Here is a 26352-nt window from a genome sequence, read left to right as displayed (position 1 = left end):
AGGAAAGTGAATCATGAAAGGTGTTTTGTTTTTTTATTTAACTTTTTATTTTTTAAGATGAGAGAAATAATCACCTCCTGCTGTGTTCCTTTGTGTAAGTTCAGGAAAGGTGCCCTTTCCTCTGTACGGCAGCTTGGAGAGCAGACTATGGGCATAGGGTCTCAGGCCATATGCAGCCCCGCCTCACAACTGCTGTTTTCACCACCCCCTTCCCCAGTGTATTGTCACCTGGTTAAATTCTTTAAGAAAATAGTTCAGATGCAGATTTTCCATCTATATTTATGTCTATCTGACTTTGTACTAAAACACATTAGTTTGATATCATTTAAAAACAATGGCACACACATTTTATAGTTCTAGAATATGAGAGTTACAAAGTACTTTAAAAATATTTAATTCAGGGGCGCCTGGGTGGCTCAGTCGGTTAAGCGGCCGACTTCGGCTCAGGTCATGATCTCACGGTCTGTGAGTTCGAGCCCCGCATCAGGCTCTGTGCTGACCACTCAGAGCCTGGAGCCTGTTTCGGATTCTGTGTCTCCCTCTCTCTCTGACCCTCCCCCGTTCATGCTCTCTCTCTCTGTCTCAAAAATAAATAAATGTTAAAAAAAATTAAAAATATATATATATATTTAATTCAACATTTTATAGATGAGGAAATCAGAATCCCTAAGTGACTTCTTAATATATGTTAAGTTGTAAAGTGAATATTGCAGTACTGTACCAATTGCAATGACATTTTGTGTATGTTACTCTTCAAAAATGGTAAATTTGAAGAACTACCTGATTTCAGTGCAGAAGAAAAATCTGAATTACAAGCAAGTTTTGACTATTTAGAAGTTGAAAACTGTTCTCCTCAATGATATATCTGTGCTGACAAACTATTTACGAGTATATCACCAGGAGGTTTTTGTTTCAGGTTAATGCAAAGTCATCTTTATAAATGACTTTTGAATAGTAACATCAAAAGAAAGGAAGTAACAATGAAGTTGTATACCGGTAATATGGTAGACAGATAATAGACACACCTTTTCTTCGTGGTTCAAAGCAATAGCTGTTTCTATGTTTGATTTAGGGTTTGTAAAGAATTAATAAAAAGATCTAAAGAACAAGGCTGATGTCATGTTTTGCCTGTGATTATTACAAACTGCCACACCTCTAGGACCTGGGACATAAATCTTCCTGACAAACAAATATGCCCTAAGTCAACGACTTCCCCACTGTGCAATTCATGCACATATGTGATTCTATAGAGTTAAGCAATGTTTTGTCTTGCAATCAAAACATTATGTGAAAGATTATATTGTAGTTTTTTGACATGGTGAATAAAGCAGCCAATGAAATTTGGTTAAGCAAGCTGATCATTTATTTGTTAGTTTCTAGATTTTATATACCATAGAGGAGAAAAGTGAATAATAAAATTCCATTATCTCATGTTAATTTCCAGATGAGATAGGCAGGATCAAATAAGTCAAAGCACAGATGTTATTAAGCTGTATATACAGTATTATGGGCATTTGATAGTCATTGAATTTAATTTATCAGTCAAAAATGACAGCTTATAATGTTGGACGGAATGTCCAACGTCAACAAAGGGAAAACGAGAAGGCATGGGAGAGTCAAAGGAGAAGAGAAATGGAGAAAGAACGGTTCAAAAGAGCAAAAGTAGCTAGAGTGTGGTGCAGCTATGGTCCATATCGGGAACCAGCAGGAGAGTTACAGTCGCTGAGAAATCTTCCTTACCACTCCAGACATTTACACTTGAGTCTCAAATTTTGCTTACTTTTTGTTCATTCTTACCCCAACTCCCTCCTACTTATGGTCACGTGCTTATATTTGCCTCTTAATTGGGAGCAAAGAACAGTAGCCTACAGCCTGCTCATTCCAAATTCCTCCTTGTCTCAAGTGTTAGGAAGGAAAGGCAGATCTATTCCAGGAAACTGGTAACAATATTTACTCTCATGTCTAGAATTAAGCAATCTGTAGAAGGTCCCACAGCAGGTTAATGCTGGAACCAGGTTTATCATGCACAGCTGCTGAGTTCTCATTGTGTGCATGGGTCACGGGGCCGTGGGGCCACCAGGCTGTTCCACACGGTGTTCCAAATCTCATACTTGTCAACTGCAAGGAACTTCCTACGTCCGTGGTTGGAAACAAACTTTAAAAGGACTGAATACCTATTTCAGTTCATATATATATATGTACATATATATATATACACATTTTTATTTATTTTTGAGAGACAGAAACAGAGCACTAGCAGAGGAGGGGCAGAGAGAGAAGGAGACACAGAATCCGAAGCAGACTCCAGGCTCTGAGCTGTCAGCACAGAGCCCAACGCGGGGCTCCAACCCACCAACCGTGAGATCATGACCTGAGCTAAAATTGGATGCTTAACTGACTGAGCCACCCAGGCACCCCTCTTTCAGTTCTAAGCAAAAAGTGTCATAGGTAGTAAACTGATATTATCAGTTTCATGGAAAGAAGGAATATTCTAACAAACATGAAATTTTACTCAATTACTCAAGCTCTTAAGTTAGAGGTGTGGCCATATATTTACAGGTAACAAAGGGAGCTGACTTTAAGAATTAATATCATTTTGCATTCTGAAGCACTAGCCAGAACCTGATTTTTGTTTAGCTTTTTCTGATATTTTCAAGTATGCCATGTGTTTCTTATCTAATCCAGACTAACACCTGAGAAGTAGTCTTTTGTAACTTAATATATATCCTGCTAGATTTCAGTGGTAGACTGTTCTTTAAGGTAAATGTTTGTTAAAGGATCAAGATTATCCTTTGAAAGATGAATAAGAACCAAAAGAATCATAAGCATTTGAGCTCAAAATAATGCACATCTTCTTATGTTCACAATATTCCTTTAAAAAAAAAAGGGAATGTGCAAGTGTTGTCATGACAATATTCTGGAAAGGTAGAAAATATAACTTCAATAAGAAATTAAGCCATCTCATAGTTGGCTTTTATTACCCATTTACCTTTATATACTATTAAAGCTCTTTTATAATGCAACAGTCTTTTTCTCACTGCATATTTCTGACTGAAAAATTTTTTAACTTTTATTATAAATCAGATTCATTTTCTAAACAAATCGATTTTGGTATGTGAGCTTTACACCAGTGAAGGTGGCAAGCCTTTTAAACTCATGTACCAACTGGAAAATGGTCATTTCAGAGAAGATATACTGAAACAATGCCATATCCCCAAATGCCTCTATGTAAATACTGGATGCAAAAACAGATTCAAAATCCAATCCTATCACCAGCGTCCTCAGTCTCTCTTCTCTATTGTTGTTGCAGCGTTTGTGTCTTTGACTCCTTCACACTCTCCACCTTCACATAGCTGTCCTTAAACGATTTTTGGTGGTTGGTTGATCCGGTTTCTATTACTGAAGAGCAAGAGAAAGTTTCAGGAATGTAACAAAATTTGGCATCATCCAACAAGTAGAGTATTTAAAAAGCACCTCCTTGATGGAGTCTACAGGAATGAAATCTAAGGGGGTGAGGGGTGTTACCATATGGGGTACGACAGAACGAGGGTGTAGGCTGTGGCAGGGGCAAAGGAAAGGAGTCATGGGCCCTCCCAAACACAGAAAAGAAAATGTGGTCTGAGCCAGGCCTGGGAGAAGATGAAATTAGATCTTATAGTCATGAAAGGAAGAATCTGGACAAGATGCAGAATGGGAATCTCTGGGTGAACACACACATTGGCCTTCTCATTGGATGGTGTACATAATGAAGGAAGTTTTGGCTAGACACAAGCAGAAGTCAATGTGATATATCAAATTATAACACTTCATGATCCTATAAGAAGGGTAGGTATGAGCACTTGTTGGTAATTCTTAGAAATTGTTTGGCAGTGGGTCTTAGGTATGTAATTAAATGAAAACTGGAAATTATGTTTGGTTCTTATTGTCATGTGGGTTCCTTATCCACATGAAGTTCTTCTTGGCAATGTCATTGTACAGTGGTGCATAAATAAGGACCATGAATTTCATTTTGCTCTCATTTAGTGCTACTTGTGTGTTGCCACTGGAGGATGTGGTTGTTTGGGATCCTAGTTAATAGTCCTCAGTGTCTAATCAATTCACAAATAAAGTTTCAGTGATTCTCTACTCATAGTTCGTTTCATTTTGAGGGCTAGAAGCCAATAAAATGGTGTTGTTTCCCCCACATAAGTGTTCATTGTTACCAGCACCAGCAAATTACCAGTTAGATACTATATCTAGGGAAGCCAGTTATAGAAGCAAAAGTAAGCTAATACATGCGTAGAATTTTTGGATTTGGAAGTGCCATCTGTGGAGTGAGGTTCTGTCTTAATATGTATATCTGAAGTACAGAATTTGGTCAAGTGGATTTCTGTTAAGTAAAAGGTACCAATAGTATATTACTACCATTGAAAAAATGACTTCCTTGGAGCACTTGGCTGGCTCAGTCTGTAGAGCATGAGACTCTTGATCTCAGGATCATAAGTTTGAGCCCCACATTGGGAGTAGAGATTATTTAATAATAATAATAATAATAATGATAAAATGCAAGAAAGAAAAAATGACTTCCCCTTTGCATTTTTTTTGATTTCCCATAACTTGTATTTAGGAAGTCCACCAGAACTTTAGCACACCTTTGTCATATCATTTCCCTGAGAAAACATATGCAAATCATGGTGAGATTCAACCTAAAGGAAGACCAGAATTCACATTATCCCCCTCTATTCACCAGTCATAAGGCTTCTTGTATCTGAGAACAGTTGTACATACTGGGTGTTTAAAAAATGAACAATTCCCGGAACACCTGGGTGGCTCAGTAGGTTAAGCGTCCGACTCTTGATTTCAGCTCAGGTCATGATCTCATGGCTCATGGGTTCAAGCCCTGCATGCAGCTCTGTGCTGACAGTGTGGAGCCTGCTTGAGATTCTCTCTCTCTCTCCTTCTCTCTCTCTCTCTCTCTCTCTCTCTCTCTCTCTCTGCCCCTCCCCGGCTCATGCACCCCCCCCCCAAAAAATAAAATAAATAAACTCAAAAAAATGAACAATTCCAGCTGTGATCAAAGCAAAACAACAAAAAAATACCCCCAATTAGCTATTAACCACCCACACACAGGTCTGAACTATACTACTTCTCTAGTGATTCTTTCAGCCATAGTAGAATGGAAATACACCCTAAAATTAGAAGATTGTAAACAAACTGTGTTTTTGAAATCCCATTTAATGTTTAATTTTAAAATGTCTATCTTAATTTGATTTGGCTACCCAAAATAGAAAAATGTTGGCTTCAACTTAGTCTGGCTCTTCTCTGAAACTACCCTAAAGACGCAAAGAGCTCTTAATTAGCACTCACACAATGGGACTTAATTCATAGGCATATGCCACAGAAATAATGTTTCTGCATTAAATTACAGCAGCTGTGAAATCTGTTACCAGGAGTCAGCGAATTTTGTAAAATACTGTACTATATTTCCTGAGAAATTTGCGCCCTCTTTTGGATAAAAATTGTCAAGACATTTAAAGGTGAACTTTTAAAAAATGTAGTCAATGGCTTAAAAATAAACACAGTTTTGTTTTAAAGACCGTGGGAAAGGAGGAGAAAGAACAGATGTTAAAGACATTGTGGAGACAATATTAGCAGAGCTTCAAGGTCAAGATTTTGCCACTGCAAGGCAAAAACGGCTATGTGAAGGACCCAGCATTAGGAATCTCTCGTTTTCTTTTAAATCAAAATGTGTTAGGAATTTTTGCCCTATGTTAAATTACAAAGCAATGTTTCTTAGGGCTAGTCTTCTCTAGAAAACAGTGGTAAGCATCGACCTTCCTCTTAAGACTATAATTTTTGTATGGATAGGGACAAATTGTCCCTTGAGTGGTCTTTCTGCCTGGATGAAGCAGATCTCAAGGAGATGTTTCTTTCAGATGTAGGGAAATACATAAATATATTTAAAGATACCTTGGGGAACATTTTGAAAATTTTCTTCATTTTTCTTTTTCATCCAAGCATCTCGGTAGAGTTGTCTATCATCACGATCTCTTTCTCCACCATCCCATTGACCTCTGAAGCCAATGCTACCTTTCTCACTCGAGTGAAACATCACAAGCAAGGTGACAAGTGACTCCATGTGATGGGATTTAGTAGACATCTCCCTCTCCCTTTCCTTATCTTGCATCTTGTTTGACCTTTCTGTACCTTTTGACACAGAGGCCCAGTGGTTCCTCCTTTGTGAAATACTTTCTTCTTTGGTTTCTACAAGTCTGTTCTCACTTCTGTTTCTCTGTCTGTCCATGGTTCTCTGTCTATCTCCTGCTTACTGGGTGCCATCCCCAGCATTCTGTGCTTGGCACTTACCCCTTTTCACATCACACCCTTTCCCTGGGCAAACTAATGGCTCCAAAACAGAATTCCCTGACCCAGTCCCAATTTCCAGTCCCTGCTGGACACCTTCTCCTTTTGTTGGGGAGCTTATAGATAATGCAAACTCAGTCTGTCCAAAATCAAACCTCTCATCTCTAACTCAGCTTTCCTTTGCTTCCTCCTCCCCCTTCTTCCTTCTGTATTCTCTGTCCTTACGAAACACCAACTCTCTCTAGCAAGTCTTGATTTGTTATGAATCATGTTGGGGCCCTCACGTCCTCTGTACTCCGCATCACCCCATCTGGCTGACTCTATCCCTGAACCATCCCTTGAATCATTCTCCCCTCTCCACGCCCACATTACTCTTCCTGATTCAGGCCTTCATCACTTCATTGACTATCACGATGGCCTCCTGACTGGTCTCTCTGCCTGTAGCCTTACCCCTCTAAGCCATATGACTCCCAGGTGACTTTTCTAAAAGATAGATCTGATTGTGTCTTGTCCCATTTTAAAGCCCTTTACTGGTTCTCCAGAACCCACAGTGTGAAATCCGTGTACTTTTATCATAACATAAAACATATCCCAGAATCTGCTGCCCATCTTCTGACACACCTGACCTTGGAACACTCGGCTGGGATCGTACCAAAACCACTTCACAGTGTTCCTCTGCCAAGATTGTCTTTTTTTTCTTCATCAGTCTGGAGAATTGCTTTTCATTAACTTTTTAAACAAACTCTTTCCTCCTCAACAGGCCAGGTGTGAGGGCTACTCCCCCGTTCTTCCTGGCAGCATGCTTCCATTGTTGCATCAACCACACAGAAGTGGAGTTTTTACCTATTTTTCCACTGTCCTAAGAGATATTTGGGAGTCAACACAGAATCTGATTCATCCTTATTGTAGTTTTTGTTATAACCATATTGGCTACCATTTATTGAATGCCAGGAGGAAAAAAAATGAGGTTTGGAGATATTAAGTGAACTGTTCAAAGCCATATGTATCCAGTTGGTTGCAGAGTTGTGACTTAATCTTGGGGTTTTTAGGTCTAAAATCTGTGCTCTTTTTGAAATAATGCACTATAAATTGGAGGTTTCTTGGTAATATTGCTAGTACCAATAATAAGTATTATAACTACTACTGTGAATCAAGAATTCTACTAAATGCTTTATACAATGATCAGTTTCTGGGGAATTGAGAATTTATTTGGTTTCACTTCAACAGTTTGATATAAATAGTTCTTTAAAAAATTTTACTAAAGACATTCATAAATTTGACAGGAGTATAGTTAAACAGGTGGACCAAATGACCTCAAATCTCCTTTCGAGCCCAAGATTCCTTGATTCTACAAACATTTTTCTTCTTTTGACTTAAAAAAAAAGTCTTTCCATAAATTTATTTTCTTAACAAGCTATCCTAGCCATAGTTCATATGGTTATAATAATGTGGAGATTTTTTTCTTTCCTATTGAGAGAAAACACACACACACACACACACACACACACACACACACACACCCCAAACCCAACAACAGTTCCTATGTGTTTTCCTGTGTAACCTCCTATATAATTGATGCTGTGAATTTCTAGGGATATGATTGGAATTAAACAGGAAATACAGCTTATTTGTCACAGAGTTTAAAACCTAGCAGAGATTGCACATTACCCAAATGATCCCTTCAATGACCCTATAATTAGGAACAGAGTCAAATGCTCACGAATAAAGGACTACTGTACTCTGAAGCTATATAACAAAGAACCTGACCTGTCCTCTATGTCAGGAAGAATGCCCCTGAGGAAGTAAGCTAGGTCTGAGGCTTGGTGAATGAAGCAGGATACTCAGGAGGGGTATAGGAGGAAAGCCTTGCAGATACAGCCAGCAGGCTGTGTAGGGATCTGAGGTAAGAGGCAGTCAGAGGGGGGTGAGTGTGGAAGGAGGTGTCATGCTGAAGCTAGCCATCAGCACTGCTGGGCCCCCGGGTACTTAGCCTTCACTTGGATTGTCTATAGACCTGAACTTTGACCCATTCTTCGGGGTTGCCCAAAGACAGCGTGGCCCCTACAAGTAAGATCTAGGTCTCCCATATCTTTGTATCTCACAGGGTATACAGATCGGGAATGCTCAATGAATGCTTCTTAATTTACTTGACCTAAGGTTCTTCCCTTCTACCTCCTTCTACCTCTATTACTAGAAGATACTCAAAAATACCAACCTGATTTATTTTTTAATGGCTTGAACAAATTAGTCAATCATTTTCCATAAAATAGTCTGAGCAGAAAGCAATTCTGCAAATCAGTATTAGGGACATTGTGTATGTAAAGATCACTAGAAAACGAATTCTTTCTCTTAAAAATCTACTTTCTTTTTATCCACATTTTCTTAAGAAAAGGTATAAATATATAGCAACATTGAAAGAATTGTATAGTGAACACCCATTGCTATGGATTGAATTGTATCCCCACCAAATGTGCTGAAGCCCTAACCTTCAGTGTGACTATATTTGGAGAAAGGGCTTTTAAGCAGTAATTAAGGTTAAAAGAGGTCATAAGGGTGGGCCCTAATCAGATAGAATTGGTGACCTTATAAGAAGAGGAAAAGCAATCTCTCTCTCTGCCATGTGAGCACACAGTGAGATGGTGGTTGTCTGCAACCCAAGGAGAGAGCCCTCAGACACTGACCTAGCTGGTCTGATCTTGGACTTCTAGTCTCCAGAACAGTAAGAAAATACATTTTGGTTGCTTAAGTCACCTAGTCTATAGTATTTCATTACAGCAGCCCAGGCTGACTAATATACCTGTACATTGGACCCACCATCTAGATGCTACATTGATATTTTACTTGCTTCTCTCCCTATGGTTATTGCTTTTTATGGCCTGTTTGAAATAACTGCCTACCCCCAAGTCAGGAAAAGTGCCCCTATAATTTCCTCTCAAACTTTATGGTTTTAGCTTTTATATTTAAGCCTATGATCTACCCCTAATTAATGTTATGTTTGGTGTGAGTTAGGGGTCACGGCTCATTTTTCCATAGACTCTCCAGTTATTTTAGCACCATTTGTGTAAATTCCCCTTATGTTGCTTTGGTGCCTCTGCTGAAAATCAAATGCTTGTGTAAGTGCAGGTCTACTTATCTATCTTTAAACATATGTCAGTACAGGGGGCACCTGGGTAGCTTAGTAGGCTGGGCATCTGACTTCAGCCCAGGTCATGATCTCACAGTTTGTGGGTTCGAGGCCCATGTCAGGCTCTGTGCTGACAGCTCAGAGCCTGGAGCCTGCTTCAGATTCTGTGTCTCCCTCTATCTCTGACCCTCCCCTGCTCATGTGCTCGCTTGCTCTCTCTCTCTCTCTCTCAAAAATGAATAAACATTAAAAAAAAAATTTTAATGTCAGTACAGAGCAATCAACATCCAGAAGTTTCTTTCTTAAAGATCATCTTCTTATTTAACCTTTACACACCATAATATGGGTAAGAATTTCATAAGGAGGATATAATAATAATAAATGCTAATAACCTATTGGAAAAAATGAGAACTTGTAACTTTAAAGTAGGAATCAACTTCTCTCTCTTTCAAGGACTTTACATTCATATTGATCATTGAATACATTGAAATCCTTATTTGAAAAGGAAGGGGGCCTTTATTTTTTTTTTCAATATATGAAATTTATTGTCAAATTGGTTTCCATACAACACCCAGTGCTCATCCCAAAAGGTGCCCTCCTCAATACCCATCACCCACCCTCCCCTCCCTCCCACCCCCCATCAACCCTCAGTTTGTTCTCAGTTTTTAACAGTCTCTTATGCTTTGGCTCTCTCCCACTCTAACCTCTCTTTTTTTTTTTTTTCCTTCCCCTCCCCCATGGGTTTCTGTTGAGTTTCTCAGGATCCACATAAGAGTGAAACCATATGGTATCTGTCTTTCTCTGTATGGCTTATTTCACTTAGCATCACACTCTCCAGTTCCATCCACGTTGCTACAAAAAGCCATATTTCATTCTTTCTCATTGCCACGTAGTATTCCATTGTGTATATAAACCACAATTTCTTTATCCATTCATCAGTTGATGGACATTTAGGCTCTTTCCATAATTTGGCTATTGTTGAGAGTGCTGCTGTAAACATTGGGGTACAAGTGCCCCTATGCATCAGTATTCCTGTATCCCTTGGGTAAATTCCTAGCAGTGCTATTGCTGGGTCATAGGGTAGGTCTATTTTTAATTTTCTGAGGAACCTCCACACTGCTTTCCAGAGTGGCTGCACCAATTTGCTTTCCCACCAACAGTGCAAGAGGGTTCCCGTTTCTCCACATCCTCTCCAGCATCTATAGTCTCCTGATTTGTTCATTTTGGCCACTCTGACTGGTGTGAGGTGATATCTGAGTGTGGTTTTGATTTGTATTTGGAAGGGGGCCTTTAAAGTGCAAAATAAAGAATGATGTTACTACCATTAAATCCTAATTTGAGGTTCACCATATTTTAATAAAGATGACCCAAGAGGAGTCTAAAGTAGTTGAATAGCAAGGGGTATTTCTAAGACTTCGGCATATGAACTTAGACAAGTGATTTTCCTTCCTTCCTTCCTTTCTTTCTTTCTTTCTGTAAGCAGAAAGAAAGAAAGAAAAGTATGAAAGAAAAAAAGAAAACTATGGGGACAGATGTTAACTAGATTTGTTGTGATGATTTCGCCCTTGAACAGTGCAGGGATTCGAGGTGCCCACTCCTGTGCAGTCAAATGGACTTATAACTTTTCTTTAAATTTATTTATTTATTTTGAGAGAACATGTGCACATGAGGGGGATGGGCAGAGAGAGAGGGAGAGAGAGAATCCCAAGCAGGCTCCTCACTGTCAGCACAGAGCCCCAGGCAGGGCTCAAACTCATGAACCGTGAGATCAGGACCTGAGCCAAAATCAAGAGTCGGACACTTAACCGAATGAGCCACCCAGGTGTCCCAAAAATCTGCTTATAACTTTTGATTCCTGAAAATCAGGATAGCCTACTGTCGACAGGAAGCCTTATTGATAACATAACAGTCAATTAACATATATTTTGTATGTTATATCTATTATATACTGTATTCTTACAAAGTAAGCTTAAGAAAGAAAATGTTATTAAGAGAATCATAAATGAGAGAAAATACATTTACATTACTATACTGTATTCATCGAAAAAATCTGCATATATGTGAACCTACATGGTTTAAATCCGTGTTGTTCAAGGATCAACTGTATATACAAATACTGAATCATTACGTTGTATACCTGAAACTAGTATAATGTTATGTGTCGGTTATAACTCCATTGGAAAAGAAGAAAGAAAGAAAAAATAAAGAAGAAAATAAAGGGCCACTTGAGTGGCTTAATCAGTTAAGCATCCGACTTCAGCTCAGGTCATGATCTTGTGCTTCGTAGGTTCAATTCCCGTGCCGGGCTCTGTGCTGACAGCTTAGAGCCTGGAGCCTGTTTCAGATTCTGTGTCTCCCTCTCTCTCTCTCTCTCTCTCTCTCTCTCTGCCCCTCCCCTGCGTGCACTCTGTCTCTGTCTCTCAAAAATAAATAAATGTTAAAAAAATTTTTAATAAAAAAAGAAGAAAATAAAGTAGTTTTTAGACTGTTCCTATTACAACAGGGTGTTGTAAAGGTTAGTGAGTTTCAGGGAAACACTTTAGTAAAACATACAGATAAAACAGTCCAAAAATATATGGTATGAGATAATTGATAAACACAAGGTGTTTTCCTCGAACATCTGTGTAGTGGGTATTCCTCTTTGTGTAAAAACTTATAACCAGCATATTAACATTCTCCTTTATGCAATTTGGAGTTTGGTCTCTGCACTAATGAAGGTAGAGAGAAACAAATTGCTCCTTTAGACTGAATACACTCAGGCAGGTGAGAGGAACAATGGATGTCAGTCTTTCTTCGCAGCCTCCGCTAAGCTTGCCAACCCAGGTGAATTTGCTTGCCCTGGACTCCGGTAATTCAATAGCCTCTTTCCTTCCGGTAGGGATTGCCTGGCCACTTACAGTCTGCCATGAGTCTTTGTCTCATGCCACTCACAAATGTTGTGGTTTAAACACAAAGAATTTTAACATCCTTCACATCCCAAAATAAACAGCAGCTCTGGAAATGTCATAGGGCTTTCACTGCACAGGAAATGGATTTAAATAATTCGTGGGGCATTGTGCAAACTTTCTGATGCTCTCTCTTCCCTCCAGTTTCAAGAATAAACAAGTATGAGTGTTTGGAGATGTGAACCAAGAAATGAACTTTCTAGTTGTGTTGGTGTGCATTAAAAATCATTCTATGAATGTGGCCTGATGTTTTAGGATATGAAGTTTATATACTCTGAGTATCTATTTTTTTAATTTAAGTATAATAAATGCAGCGTTTTAAATAATAAAAGTGACCCTCCATAACAATTTTATTGGTTTGACTATAGGATAATTTACAATATTTTCCTCACTATAGTTATTAAAAGCAGCATCAGATGATCAGATCTAATAAGCTAGTTTTGAGGGAGAGAAATCTTTTGCTAAACCAAGAAATATAAACAAATAATAAATAGAACAATATTGAAACAAATAATAGAAAGACAGAATCCGAGTTGTATCTCTTATTTGTATATCAACCCTGGGTGTCTGACTAGGGATTTTTATACATTTCATGCAGAGAAGTAGGCAAAGAAAAAAGGTTAGCAGTGTCCTACAAAAGACTCTTGGGGAGTGGAAAAGGACCACTCAAGCATGAATGCTGCCTCATGAAGCCAAAAGTAATAAGAGTTACAGGAAAGTCAGGTGAATAAATTATTCCAGCCTGGAGGCAGGCTCACCTAAAAGCTAAGAACTCCACTGCGAAGGACTAGTTCCCTATGCCCTTGACAATATCAAAAAAATAACATGTTAATAAGGCTAATGGCTCTTAACAATTCCTTTCAAGCCCTGTTTTCTATGTAACATGGCACATTCTTTGGAAAGAAGCGTGTTTATTCACTTCAATTAGTTGGAAATCTCACTTGCCAGGGAAGAAATATTTCAGGAGCTCTGGGGAAAACATTCCTAATCATTGGAAAAGAAAGTAGCACTGACTTATTGGGTAAAGAAGTAAATCGGTACATAAAGCAAGAAGAGATTTTAAGAGCTTCTGTTGAATTTTCCTCTCCTGATTATTTTGACTTTGTTTTTCAGTTTAGAAATGTACATATAATAGCATGGGTCTCTACGATCATAGTCACACAAAAATATATGTTAGAAAAAAAACTAGGTGTGGGCAGTAATATTTCAGTGACCCAACCAGTTCCACATTAAAAAAAAAAAAATCTTTGTTTCCAGCTTTGTTTCAAAAAGAAACAAAGCATCCCATTGGCCATCAATCAGTCATGTACGTTGGCACCTTTTCTAATTCTCTGTAAAGAAACATTTCCTGCTATGTTCAAGTTCTAGAGATCAGTTTGTGTGGTGTCTTAATGACCTAGCTAATTCCTCTCTTTAACTCAGTGTTACCAACTTGTTGAATGAAACTGTATTTTTCTTGCCAACTACCCAGTTAATAAAATGGCCCATTAACGCAGTCCAATCTCACTGACTGATTTTGCTGTGGTGTCTGTTCTTGTTCCTGCTCCCACGAACACCACACTTGACTGGTGGGGACACGCTCCCTTTCCTTAGAGCTAGCTTCTTCATGCAATTTGCCTGTCAGTCCTTTGGGGGCAAGAAAATCATCATATTTATTTCTATTTGATCTTATTCATTACCAATATCTTATTTGCATTTAATTTTTAGCAAATGGTTCATTCATCTAGGCCTTGGCTTCCTTTAGCTGATATCCTTTCTCTTTCTTTCTTTCTTGCTTGCTTGCTTGCTTGCTTGCTTTTTCTTATACTGTATTTGAAAACCAAGAAATATTTGACACCAGAATGTTTGACTCACTTGAATATAATGGCATTATAGAGATATAGTCACACAGGAGAAGAAAAAGGATTTTGAACAAAGCATGCCAGTAAGTACTTCATATGGCCCCCAAACACACGTTTAGATCATGGTACTTGATCATAGAATCAGAAAATCTCCATGTTGCCACCAAACTTGGAGGTCGGTAGCTCAGCATACATCCAGTTCAACTGTAGTTGACAAGCAAAAAGCTTTCCCTTACAAATGCCACATTCCTCCTAGAGTGAATAGCTGTACCTGTTTATGGATGAGGATGTGCTTTCCCTTTGGATACATAGAATTGCACATGGCCATAGGGTGATAATACACTGGCCACAGATTGGCTGTATTCGATTAGCACTTGAAATGAGAAGATAGACTTCTGGGTAAATATGGTAGACATACATATTTACATTTGCTTCCTCCTGAAACTCACTAAAAAAACAGTAAACAGACCTAAAAACAAAAAACAAAAAACAAAACACTATTGCATAGGGACGCCTGGCTGGCTCAGTCGGTTAAGCATCCAACTCTTGATTTCGGCTCAGGTCATGATCTCACAGTTTGTGTGTTCGAACCATGCATCGGGGTCTGTGCTAACAATACAGAGCCTGCTTGGGATTTTCTCTCTCCCTCTCTCTCTGTGCCTCCCCTGCTCATACTCTCGTTCTCTCTCAAAATAAATAAACATAAAAAACACTATTGCATAAAACCATCGAGAGCAAAAAGTGGGGGTAGAGGAAACAAGAACATAAAACTTTGGAATCTGGAAGTAAGATTCACAAATGACAAGTTGCCTAACAGAAATAAGAAGGTTGAATCCTAAACTGGCAGTGAGGAAAGCCAAAAACAACCCAAATTATATTGTAGAACTGCCACAATTAGAAGGTCCCAGGCATATTTGAGAAGAGACAGAAGTGGGACTAAAAACAGCAGGAGTGACTGAAAGTCTACTTAGAAGAAATGTGACACACATAGTTGCTACTCAACCCTGCCCAATGGGGCAAATGCAAATGGGGTATGAGATAGTACAGGTACACAAAGCTAGACACAAGTTGTCTAGCCAATTTTCATTAAGTTATTCTACAGTCAGCAACAACCCAAGGATCTCAGTTGCTTTCAACAATATAGGTTTATTTCTTGCTCACATTACATATCACTTTGGATTAAGAAAACAACTCATAGTATCAAAGAAAATATTTGCAAATCTGATAAGAGTCCAGTATCTAGAATATATTCAGAGCTCTTACAAGTCAATAATAAAAAGACAAATAACCCAATTTGGAAATGTATAAAGGATTTAAATGGACATTTCTCCAAAGAAGATACATGGCCAATGAACCCATGAAATGATGCCCAATACCATTAATCATTAGGAAAATACAAACCAAAACCAGAATGAGATACCATTTCATACCCACTGAAATGATTTTAATCAAAAAAAAACCAAAAAACAAAAAAACAAGTGTTGGTGAGATGTGGAGAAATTATAACTCTCATACCTTGCTGGTCAGAAAGTAAAATGATGCAGCCACTGTATAAAATGATATGCCAGTTCCCTGAAAAGTTAACCATAGAATTACTGTATGACCCCAAAGTTCCTCTGTTAGGTATATCTACCCAAGAGCACAGAAAACATATATTCATACAAAAACTTGTATACAAATGCTCTTAGCAGCATTATTCATAATGGCCAAATGGTGAATACAACCCAAATCTCCACCCACTGATGAATGCATAAACAACATGTGGTACTGGGAAATTGGGAAGAAATGAAATTGTTGTTATTCACAGATGACATATAGCTGTCTGTATAGAAAATCCAAGAGAATCTACAGATAAATTATTAATATTAATAGGAGAGCGGGACACCTGGCTGTCTCAGTCGGTGGAGCATGCAACTCTTGATCTTGGGGTTGTGAGTTCAAGCCCCATGTTGGGTATAGAGATTACTTACTTACTAAATAAATAAATAAATAAATAGTCTTTTTTATAAAATAGGAGAGTTTAACAAGTTTGTTGAATCCAAACATACAAAAATTAAATTTCTATGTAAATGTAGCCAACAGCTAAAAAATTATTTTTTCCATTAAAAAAAAAGAATTAAAAATATCAAAGAACCAGAAATAAATTTTAAGAGAGATGTTCAAGATCTTTAGGTGGAGAGCCTTAAAATATTATTGAATGAAATTAAGGAAGATTAAAATAAAACAATGCATTATCAGCCCTGCTCTCACTTTATGTGGGACCCGGGGCAAGAACACAAATAGAGGCCTGCGTGTCCTACACCTAAATATTTAAAAGTGCCGGAACACAGCCCTTAGCTCACAGCCCCCACTTACCCCACTTCTCCTTCCTTGCCTGGCTCCATCTTACACTTTACTGGGAGGAGACTCTCATGTGCGTATGTGGACGCACCAGTCCACACATTCAAGCTCTACCTGTACACCTGTGTCCCTTGACAACCACTTGACTACCCCTTAGCCAATCCTCAGGAATAAGGATCTGCGCTCCTTATGGATTTCTGCCTTGACGAGAGCACGCTAGGGAAGAGGCTGTGCAGGTTCTGGAAGTGGGTTAAAGCCACTGGGCAGGAAATTCCAGGATCTTGACACCCAGATTACAGTCTAGGAGGGAGTGACAGCTCTGAGTGGCATATCCCATTGACCCAGAAGACTCTATCCCATGGGAAAGGGGTACAATCCACAGAAGGCCTGAGATTGGCGTCCATGGCAGAGGCCCCACTCACTTGAGTCTGAGGATTATGTTTATTCATATGTCGTGTTCGTTAATTGGAAGACTCAATATTATAATGATGGCAATTCTTCCTAATTGTTTGATAATTCAATGCTATCCCCAATAAAAATTCCAACAGGTTGTTGTGGAACCTGACAAGTTGATTCTAAAATTTATATGGTAATGCAAAAGTCCCAAATAGCTGACGTACTCTCAAAGAAGCCCCAAATTGCGACTCCTTACTCTACTATATAAAATACTCATTACAGATACAAATACAAATATAAATGCAGGAATTCAGACACAGTGGTGTTAGACAAATAGTCCAAAAGGAAAGAATGCAGAGCACTAAAATAGTCCTGCACTGATAGATGGATAGATAGATAGATAGATAGATGATAGATTTTTGATTCTAAAAAGCAAATCTTTCAGTAAATCGGTAAATGCTGCTGGGGGCAACAAGACATCCATATGGAAAAAAATGAACTAACTCCCCATATCACATGACACACATAAACCAATTCCAAGTGGATTGTGTACTTTATGTGAATGGCAAAATAATCCAGACTATGAGATGTTCTATAAGAGAAATGGCTTGATCTCTTCAACAAGTAAATGACATTAAAAAAAAAAAAAAAAAGCAGAGGAAACTACTACAAGCTCAAAAAAACTTTTAGAGAAGTATCAAGCAGTTTGTAGGCCCTGCTATGTATGAAAATGGCATTATGGTAATGCAAAAAATAAAGTAAAGTCTTAAAAGGCTAAAATAAGTAGCATGAGTCTGTGTACTTGAATTGTAAGCCCAAACTGGGTCAAAATGATTCCAAAAGACCTTCCCCCCCAGCTTTTCCAATTCTTCAGAAGCCTGAGGCTAACCTGCAGCACCCAGCCCCCTCCTTTGCAGAGGAAGGTGTCTTACAAAATAAGAGGAACTTTGTGGCTGATAGTTCTTGAGGAATCAGTCTTTCATGTTTGAGCTTAAATGCTTGCGTAGTTTGGGAAGCTTGAAATTCTAATGTTTACTACTGAGATTAAAGGAAATCTTTGGAGATGTGGATCCCAGTGGAACAGAATTCTCTACATTGCATAAAGTAATAGCAGTTGGCTGAAGCCTTTATATCCACTCAGTTTGAAAAGTTTCTTATGGACCCCTAGCACTGAGAGGTCAAGATGGCCGCACACTGGATTTAAGCCCAAGTAAGTACTGTGGTGTAACCAATCAAGGCAGGGATAGTGTGTTCAGATTCCATAATGCAAATGATTCTAGGTTTCTTATTTTTGGTTTGTTTATTTATTTTGAAAGAGAGAGTGGGAGTGCACACATACGAGTGGGGGAGGGGCAGAGAGAGAGGGAGAGAGAGAATCCCCGGCTGGCTCCATGCTTAGTGTTGAGCCCCATGCAGGGCCCAATCCCACGACCCCAAGATCACAACCTGAGCCAACATCAAGAGTCAGACGCTTAACTGACTGAGCCACCAAGTACCCCTAGGTTTCTTACTTTTTAATGATGGACAATGGAGTTTAAATCCCAAGGCCATTTCTGTAGCACTAAAATAAGTTTATTTTGAAATTTAGAAAAATAATGTTGCACTTTAATATATAAACTATGACCATGAAATTATTTCTACGCCTAGCATTCTTTAAGCAGCTGTATGATTAAGTAAGGAGGTACACCCTTTGGAATTTTAACCTTAATAAAAATTTTAAAGCTTTAAAATAAAATGTTAATGTTGTTCTAAAAAAAACATTAGAAATGTTTTTGCCAATTCTATAAGATAAGAGAAACTAAAATCCAATTACTGAAATAAGAAAATGTACTAATACTGGATGTTCTCTATATGTCAGGCACTGTGTTAAGTACTTTATGTACATTATCGAATTTGATTCTCAAAACAACCCTGTGAGGTAAATGTCATCCCCACTTTACAGATGAAGAAACCGAGAGGAAACAATGCAACCACGACTTCGATCCAGGCAGCTCTCTTTGGCTACAACACCCACAATTCCTTCTATCGTGCTAATTGTTTTCATCATTACAGAAATACTTAATTAAACTCTGATTTCAGGTAAGATTAATTTTTATGATGATTTCTAATGGTGATGGTCATCTTCTTCCTCCCTATTTTAAAATGCACAAAAATGAATTTTGTTATTGTGGGGTCATTTGATATGAAATATGTATTTAAATATTAAAAGTTGCTTAAATTATATCAAATGTAGCATATATGTAATGTATGGGAAATCTATTTTAATATAGAACTTTTGCATAAAGTTGATGTACGTGGGCTGAAAGCTTTTACTATTAATCTAAAAAGATTAACCTTGTATCATTTCTGATTTTGTTAACATGGTGGTGTCTATCAGGCACCATTTGGATGCACTCATTTGAGCACGTGAAGGTATGTTCATCTACATGCATGTACTTACACTATATCCCTCAAGCCACATCGAAGGAAAACACAAAGTCATAATTATAAGAGCAACTCTTTCTTTGCACTTTAGATTTTCATATGCTTTTCATATCTGATTTGCATTTACTCTCTCTTTACTTCCCATCTTAATCTTGAACTTCTCTCCTCCCTTTCCTCTTCACCTCGACCCTGAGATGCTCAGAACATTTTGCAGCACATTATCTCAATTTACATTTAATGACACTGCCTTCCATTAACCTCTTCATTTGATGGCTTAAAAGTCATTCATGTACCTCCAACAAAGAATCGCCCCTTGTGACAGGCTGGTATGCTGGCAAGAGATACGAACTAAAAGCAAGAGGCATGGTAGCCTGAGTTAGCAGCTTATTTCTGCCCCTCACTACTATACAGCCCCAGGCAAATTTCCGCGCCTCTCTAGCCTCCGTTTTCACATTAATGAAATAGAGATAATACCGCCCTTGTTTCTCTCCGGGGCTATTATGAAGTTTGGTGTGATAAATTCCAACATGCTTAACAGCTAACTGCAGTGAAGATTGTCACACCAATCCTCCCTCTTCTTAAAAAACTAACAGACCCCAGAGACACCTGGGTGGCTCAGTTGGTTGAGCCTCCAACTTCAGTTCAAGTCATGAGCTCGCAGTTAGGGAGTTTGAGCCCCCATCAGGCTTGCTGCTGTCAGCCTGTCAGCGCAGAGCCCACTTTGGATTTTCCGTCCTCCTCTCTCTGCCTCTCCCTGCTTGCACTCTCTTAAAAATAAATAAACATTTAAACAAACAAACAAACAAACCCCAACAGACCCCAGACTTTGATGTTCTTGCCTAAAGCATGAAGCCTGGATGCGTGGCTGCAACAATCATCTTGTGACCAGACGCGAGAGAAAGGCCCAGAGTCACAGAGACCTTGCTTCGGTCTTCTCAAGCCCCTGGACCAGCCCTGGGCTACCAACCTTCAGATTTCTTGTTCGGTGAGAGAAAAACAACTCTCCTGACATCCTAGCCTCTAATGAGCTTGTGCTATGTGCCAAGCCCCTGACATGCATTATCCTCTCTAACCCCCAGGACAGCCCTTCTACAGGAAACTGAGGTGCAGAGAGATTAACCAGTTTACCCAATGTCACGTGGCCCTACTGATGGCTGTCACGTACTCAGGAAGGCCTCAACAATTGATTCAATTATTTTATTATTGTCAGAAATATGATACAAGATCACACCCTGAACAAAAATATTTTTCTCGTGACCAACATCTACCGACAGTTTCACAGCTCTGGTCACATTAGTATTGTTGAGTTTCCTAGGGTCCATTCAGGAGCTACTCTGTCTTAGAGCAGTCATCCGGAAGTTGTCCTTTCTAAAATCAGATGTCCCCTGGATGGAATTCTTTTTTCCTTAATGGCTGCAATTGGTAAGTGCAGGTCTTGTTAATGTTCTCAAGTAAATAATCCTGATGTGATCTAAGACAGAACTTTGGGACACAGCTCACCAACGTTTCTGGGTGTTAGAGTATATCAGAACTGTTTGAGTAAAATCTCAAAAGCCCTGCCCCCAAGGATTCTCTGTGAGGATGTGATAGTGATAAAGACAAGGATTTCTAAACATTTATTGAGCAAAATATGTGCTAGGTGTGTAGCAGTACATAAAGCCTTAAAGATGTTATTTTTAATATTGGATCTATTAGTACTGTCTAAATATCCAAGCTAATGATTCCAATAGCCAATATCTTCCCAGAAATGATTAGTACAGCTAAGCACTTGAATGCATACATGCATTTTATCCTCACAACAACTCTGTGATGGGTAATATAATCATCTCCACTTTTCAGATGAGAAACCAAGACCAAGGAAATGTTAAGTTCCTTGTCCCACAATTCTTAAATGCTAATAAGTGACAGAAAAGGAATTTGAACCCTAGGAATATGTCCTGTCTAACAAGAGAATATTCATTGATTATCAAGCATACACTCGATTTCTTAGTTGGTAACACAGAATAGCTACCCTTTAGAGTCGCATCAGAAAACCCTCATTGCATGCTGTAAAGTGTGGTGTCAACATGTTCTTTGACAATCTACTGGAGAGTATGAAGTGTATCCGTATTCTTGGCTCAAGCCGACGGTGTCATTTGAGACTACCTTGCTTTGGTTCCCTTTAGAATTGACTTGACTGTGCTTTGTCATTTTGCAATTGACCTGCTTTGAGGGATGGTACAAAAAAGTTTTCTAAAATTTTGTGTTTACTGCAATGATCTTAGTGGAAGTGTTTTCTGTTCTATCACACAATGTCATTACATGAATGAAGGACAAACAATCCAACACAAACCAGCTAAAGCAAAATTGGAAATTATTGGCTTATGGAATTTAGAAGTCTGGATGTAGTTCAAGGACTGCTTGATCCATGGTCAAGTGATGTCAGCAGGATTTACTTTTCTCATTCTGTGTCTTTATCTTGACCCCATCCTTTCAGATAAGCTCTGCTCTTGAGGTCTCTAAATAGCAGGAGCAGCTCCAGCATTCACGCCTTTTCATGTGCAAGTTCAGAATCTTTCCCAGAAATCCAGGTGATCTGAGTAGCCGTGCCTGGGTCATGTGCTTATCTCTGAACCAATCCTGGAGGCCAGGCGGATGCAATGCATTCACCAGGCTTGCGTGAGCCATGTATTTGATCCCTGCTTGAGATGGAAGGATGGAGTCAAATCCACAAGATACACACAGATCAGGATGAGTAGCGGATGACCCCCAGAAGAAAATTGTTGTTTAGTTATCAGGCAAGAATAGCTGGACACCACGCAGCAAAATTAGCCTACTCCACCACAGTCCACTTTCTACATCTGTGAGAGAAATTCTGCTTGATTTTATTTTATGGGCGCTGTGACCAATGTACCTGATTGTGTTTCCCACACGGTAGGGAGGCCGGCTGCCATATCTGCTGACCCACCCACATTAACTGTAAAAGACCTGTGATAGGCAGTAGCTTTATTTCATTTTCCTAATATGATCTTCTCCTTATATTTCTTGCCTCATTCACTCATGTTTTCTTTTATATTGGGTATATTATTATAAGCTGCTTGAAAATTCTTTTGGAAAAAAGAAGGACATAAAGCCTTAAAGATGTTGTTTTTAATACTGGATCTATTAATACTGTCTAAATATCCAAGCTAAAGACTCCAGTAGCCAATATCTTCCCAGAAGCTATTAATATGGTTCCTATTTATAATTCTACCAGAAAAAATAGAGCATATTTTAGTATTATTTTTTTTATTTTAGAGAGAGAGATTGAGAGAGCACACGAGTGGGGTAGAGGAAGAGCAGGGGAGGGGAGAAGAGGGAGAGAGAATCTCAAGCAGGCTCCACACTCAGTGAGGAGCTCAATCCCATGACCCTGGGATCATGACCTGAGCCAAAATCACAGATACTTGACCGACTGAGTCACCCAGGCACCCAGGACATATTTTTAGTTTCCACCTAGACCACTTATTCTTTCTTGTCTCACTGGCAATTTTCCATCCAGCTTTTAAGATTCAGTTTATCAACTTTTCTTCCTTGATTGCACCCTTCTCCTCTCTCCATATGCCTAAGGCCAGTAGGTTTTCATCCCATCTCATTGTTTGTTGTCGGAAGAGCTCCCGGAGGGCAAGTGCTGTATCTCTAGCCCCTGGCACAGTGCAGGGGTGAGTGCTCAGTAAAATCCATGCAAGAAAGGAAAAAAATGTGGGAAGGAAGGAAGGAAGAAAGGAAGGAAGGAAGTAGGCAGGCAGGAAGGAAGAATGGCTTCCTCACAAGTGACTCTGGGTAAATATTGCCTATGGTTAGTGGATATGGTTAGTCATGTATCTGGCAGGAAGGAACCTCTCCTCTCACCATAAGTCCTGATTAACTTCTTAATTTATACAGTACAGTATTCATAATATAAGTATGAAGACTATAAGAAGATAGGATCCCCTCATCGCCCTTCTGTGAACGCAAAGACCAGAAGTCTTCTGTAAGCCACTGGGCAAGTTTTGTGACCACCCCAGACAAGTCCTTGGGAATGGCAGAGGGACCCAGAATCTTTGCAAAGTATTTGTTTGCCTAATAACAGGGGCTTTAAGTGTTTTTGGAAATTGGTTTTCTTTGGGAAATCACTTAAAGTTTCCCATTTCCTTGTAAATATTTTTAGTAAAAACATTATCCTCTTGGATTTCAGAGGAAGTTTTTTAAAAAAAGAAAGCTTGAAGGCATCACAAAGTAATGTGCCCTTAAAACACAGCCACGTATTTGAAGGTATGTCCTCTTTAGTCTGAATGCAAACCTCTGGTCAGCACAAGCCTTCTCTGTGGATCCTTTCTGCCTCAAGCTATGATCTTCAAAGTTCTCTAGAGGATTGCACTTGCACATTGTTTCCTATAGTATAAAATACCGTTTAGTCGGCCCGAAGATTTAGAATGTAACGATACTGTACAATTTTCATGGCTCCGCACCACCTGATACACACGACAAATGTTTTATTACCGTGAAGCTCTAGTACTTTCCCGCTGTTTAGTCGGTATACATTTATCGCAGTTATTTATTTGGATAGTTTAACACCTATTATTTTGAAATTACAAAACGTCTTCATTTTTTAAAAACTTTTAAAAAACAAGCCAGCTTGGGACACCTGCCATTTTCCCCCATTGGATAGTTCGGTTTTTTTAGATTTATTTTGAATTGAAGTATACGTGACATACCATACAGTATTATACTAATTTCAGGTGTACAACATAGTGATTCGATAATACATTACAAAACGTTCACCGTGTTGTGCAGTTACCATCTGTCACGATAAAAACTTCTTCTAGTAGTTAATAAGAATGCACCGATCTGTCAGAAAAGTCCCTAGTATTTCTGAAAGGAAAAGCCTTATAAAAACACCACTACAAAATCTTTCCCCAGATAGCCTGCCAAACCCTCCTTACCCAATACAAAAAAGAACAAAAACAAACTCCAGGCTCTCCTTCACCTGTTTTTCTTCTAGGGAGTTGAATATTTAAAAATGGGTCAAATAGCAATATGGGACCCACTGTCTGCGTTATGGCCGCTAAGGAAACAAGAATTAAGTCGCCAAATAAATCCCTTTGGTTATTGGAGCAAGGAGCTCAACATCATTTTCACAAGTAAGTCTCGTCACCGTGGGGATTTTATAGCACCTCGTTAGTGCTTATATTTCAAAGAAAAAGAAAGAACTGAGTTTCTCTCAGAAAAGAGAAAGGAACATGTGCTTTTAAATTAATCCGGAGCCAAATAGGCCCAAGTTCAGTGGAGGACTAGAAAGGGACTCTGTCCTCAAGCCAGCCGAGGTCCAGGGTTTCAGCAGGTGGCGCTGTTTCCCCTTGGTGGGTGGTCCGGAAGGGGGCGCGGAGGAGCCGGGACCACCTCTTCCGGGATGCATCCAGTCCAAAGGAGGAGGCTTGTTGACACAGTAGAGAAGGCAAACTCTGAGATGAACCCAAGGCTTCTCAAATACTACAGCTCCTCGTCCTTAGGGACGCTGAACTCATAGCCTCACCTCACGCAATGGAGAGACTTTCATGCCACAAAATGTAGTCATCCCTTTCTTGTGTGTAACCTTTTTCTTTCTTGAAAAATACTATGATGGGTGCAAGCTGGAGCTCCTCCTTCACAGTGTGTCCCCAGCCTGTCTACTCCTTCTGCCTCCGGGCCACCCCTGCGTGAGTCCACATGACATCACTTCACATCTCAGACACCTCGATGGCCTCCACGCTTGCCCTATGGCCTTACAGTTCACCCTCCGCACAGTAGCCGGGGGGGGTGGGGGGGGCTTCCTAACATTAAAATCATCATGTCACACACATCCCTTGCCCCCTCAAACCCTTCAGTGTCCTCCCAAAGGACACCAGAACGCTGTGCCTTGACTTACAAAGCCCGGTATCCTGTGATCCATGGCTCATGTTGGCCTCTATTCCCCTCACTTGTTCTTCTCTAGCCACCCTCATCTGCTGACAATTTGTAGAAGACCCTTCAGGTCACCTGCCTTATGGCCTTTGTGCTTCTTGAAACTTTGAAGCATTTAACATGACTCTTCTACAACTTTTGAGTTTCCATTTAAATGTTATCTCCATAGACCGGGCACCTTCTACCACTCTACATAAAAAGAACACAGTCCGGCTTCTGGGTGGCTCAGTCGGTTGAGCCTCTGACTCTTGATTTTGGCTCAGGTTATGATCCCAGGGTTGTGGAATCGAGCCCTGCATTGGGCTCCACGCTGAGCATGGAGCCTCTATCTTTCTCCCTCTCACCCTCTCCCCGACTAATGCTCTTTCTCTGTCTTTCTAAAATAAAAAACCAAACAAAAAACCCCACCCAGTTCCTCTACCCCATTATCTGTGGGGGGCTGGTAGATGTTTAACCACTGCCTTTGAGGGCAGGGAGAGAATCCCTGATTGCTAGTGTTTGACGATTTTTGTGGTGTAAATATACTACACAGCTGAGTTGAAGCTACCAACGTGAAGTCCATAAGCGGGCAAAATTTCTGAAACATAGCAATCTGCTCTTGAGAGGTAACATGCGCTGGCTCCAGTGTCCCAGTGCATTATTGTGTATCACACGTGACTGCTTGTTTCCTTTATGGCACCCATGAAAAGCGCAAATAGTGTGTTTATACATTTACTGTTTTGTTTGTCTCCAAAGCTCATAGACAGAGATTGGAATGTAAGGTCTATGAGGGAGGGTCTCTCTCAACCCTAGTCCCATTCCTATTCGGTCTAGTAAGTTTTCAAAACATATTTATGAGTTGAGGCACCTGGCTGGCTCAGTTGGAAAAACTGACTTTTGATCTTTGGTCGTGAGTTCGAGACCCACACTGGGTATAGAGATTACTCAAATAAATTTTAAAAAACAAAAAATATATTTATGAGTTAATGGTAAGAGCTCGTTCCACATACAAGGGTTTTCT

At 39.4% G+C, this 26352-nt stretch overlaps 1 protein-coding gene across 1 annotated transcript in view; it reads right to left on the bottom strand.

Annotated features, from left to right (window-relative positions):
- Window positions 1-3176: 3176 nt before the first annotated feature.
- Window positions 3177-26352, bottom strand: part of LOC122236701 (claudin-18-like) — a 108031-nt gene continuing 84855 nt past the window's right edge. Inside the window, exon 3 of the mRNA XM_042979381.1 lies at window positions 3177-3399. Coding sequence (XP_042835315.1) covers window positions 3296-3399 — 104 coding nt within the window. The 3' untranslated portion in view covers window positions 3177-3295. The remainder of the gene's footprint in view (window positions 3400-26352) is intronic.

Source organism: Panthera tigris, chromosome A1 (genome assembly GCF_018350195.1).
Source record: "Panthera tigris isolate Pti1 chromosome A1, P.tigris_Pti1_mat1.1, whole genome shotgun sequence".
Lineage (NCBI taxonomy): Eukaryota > Metazoa > Chordata > Mammalia > Carnivora > Felidae > Panthera > Panthera tigris.
This window is presented reverse-complemented; position numbering and strand designations above follow the sequence as displayed.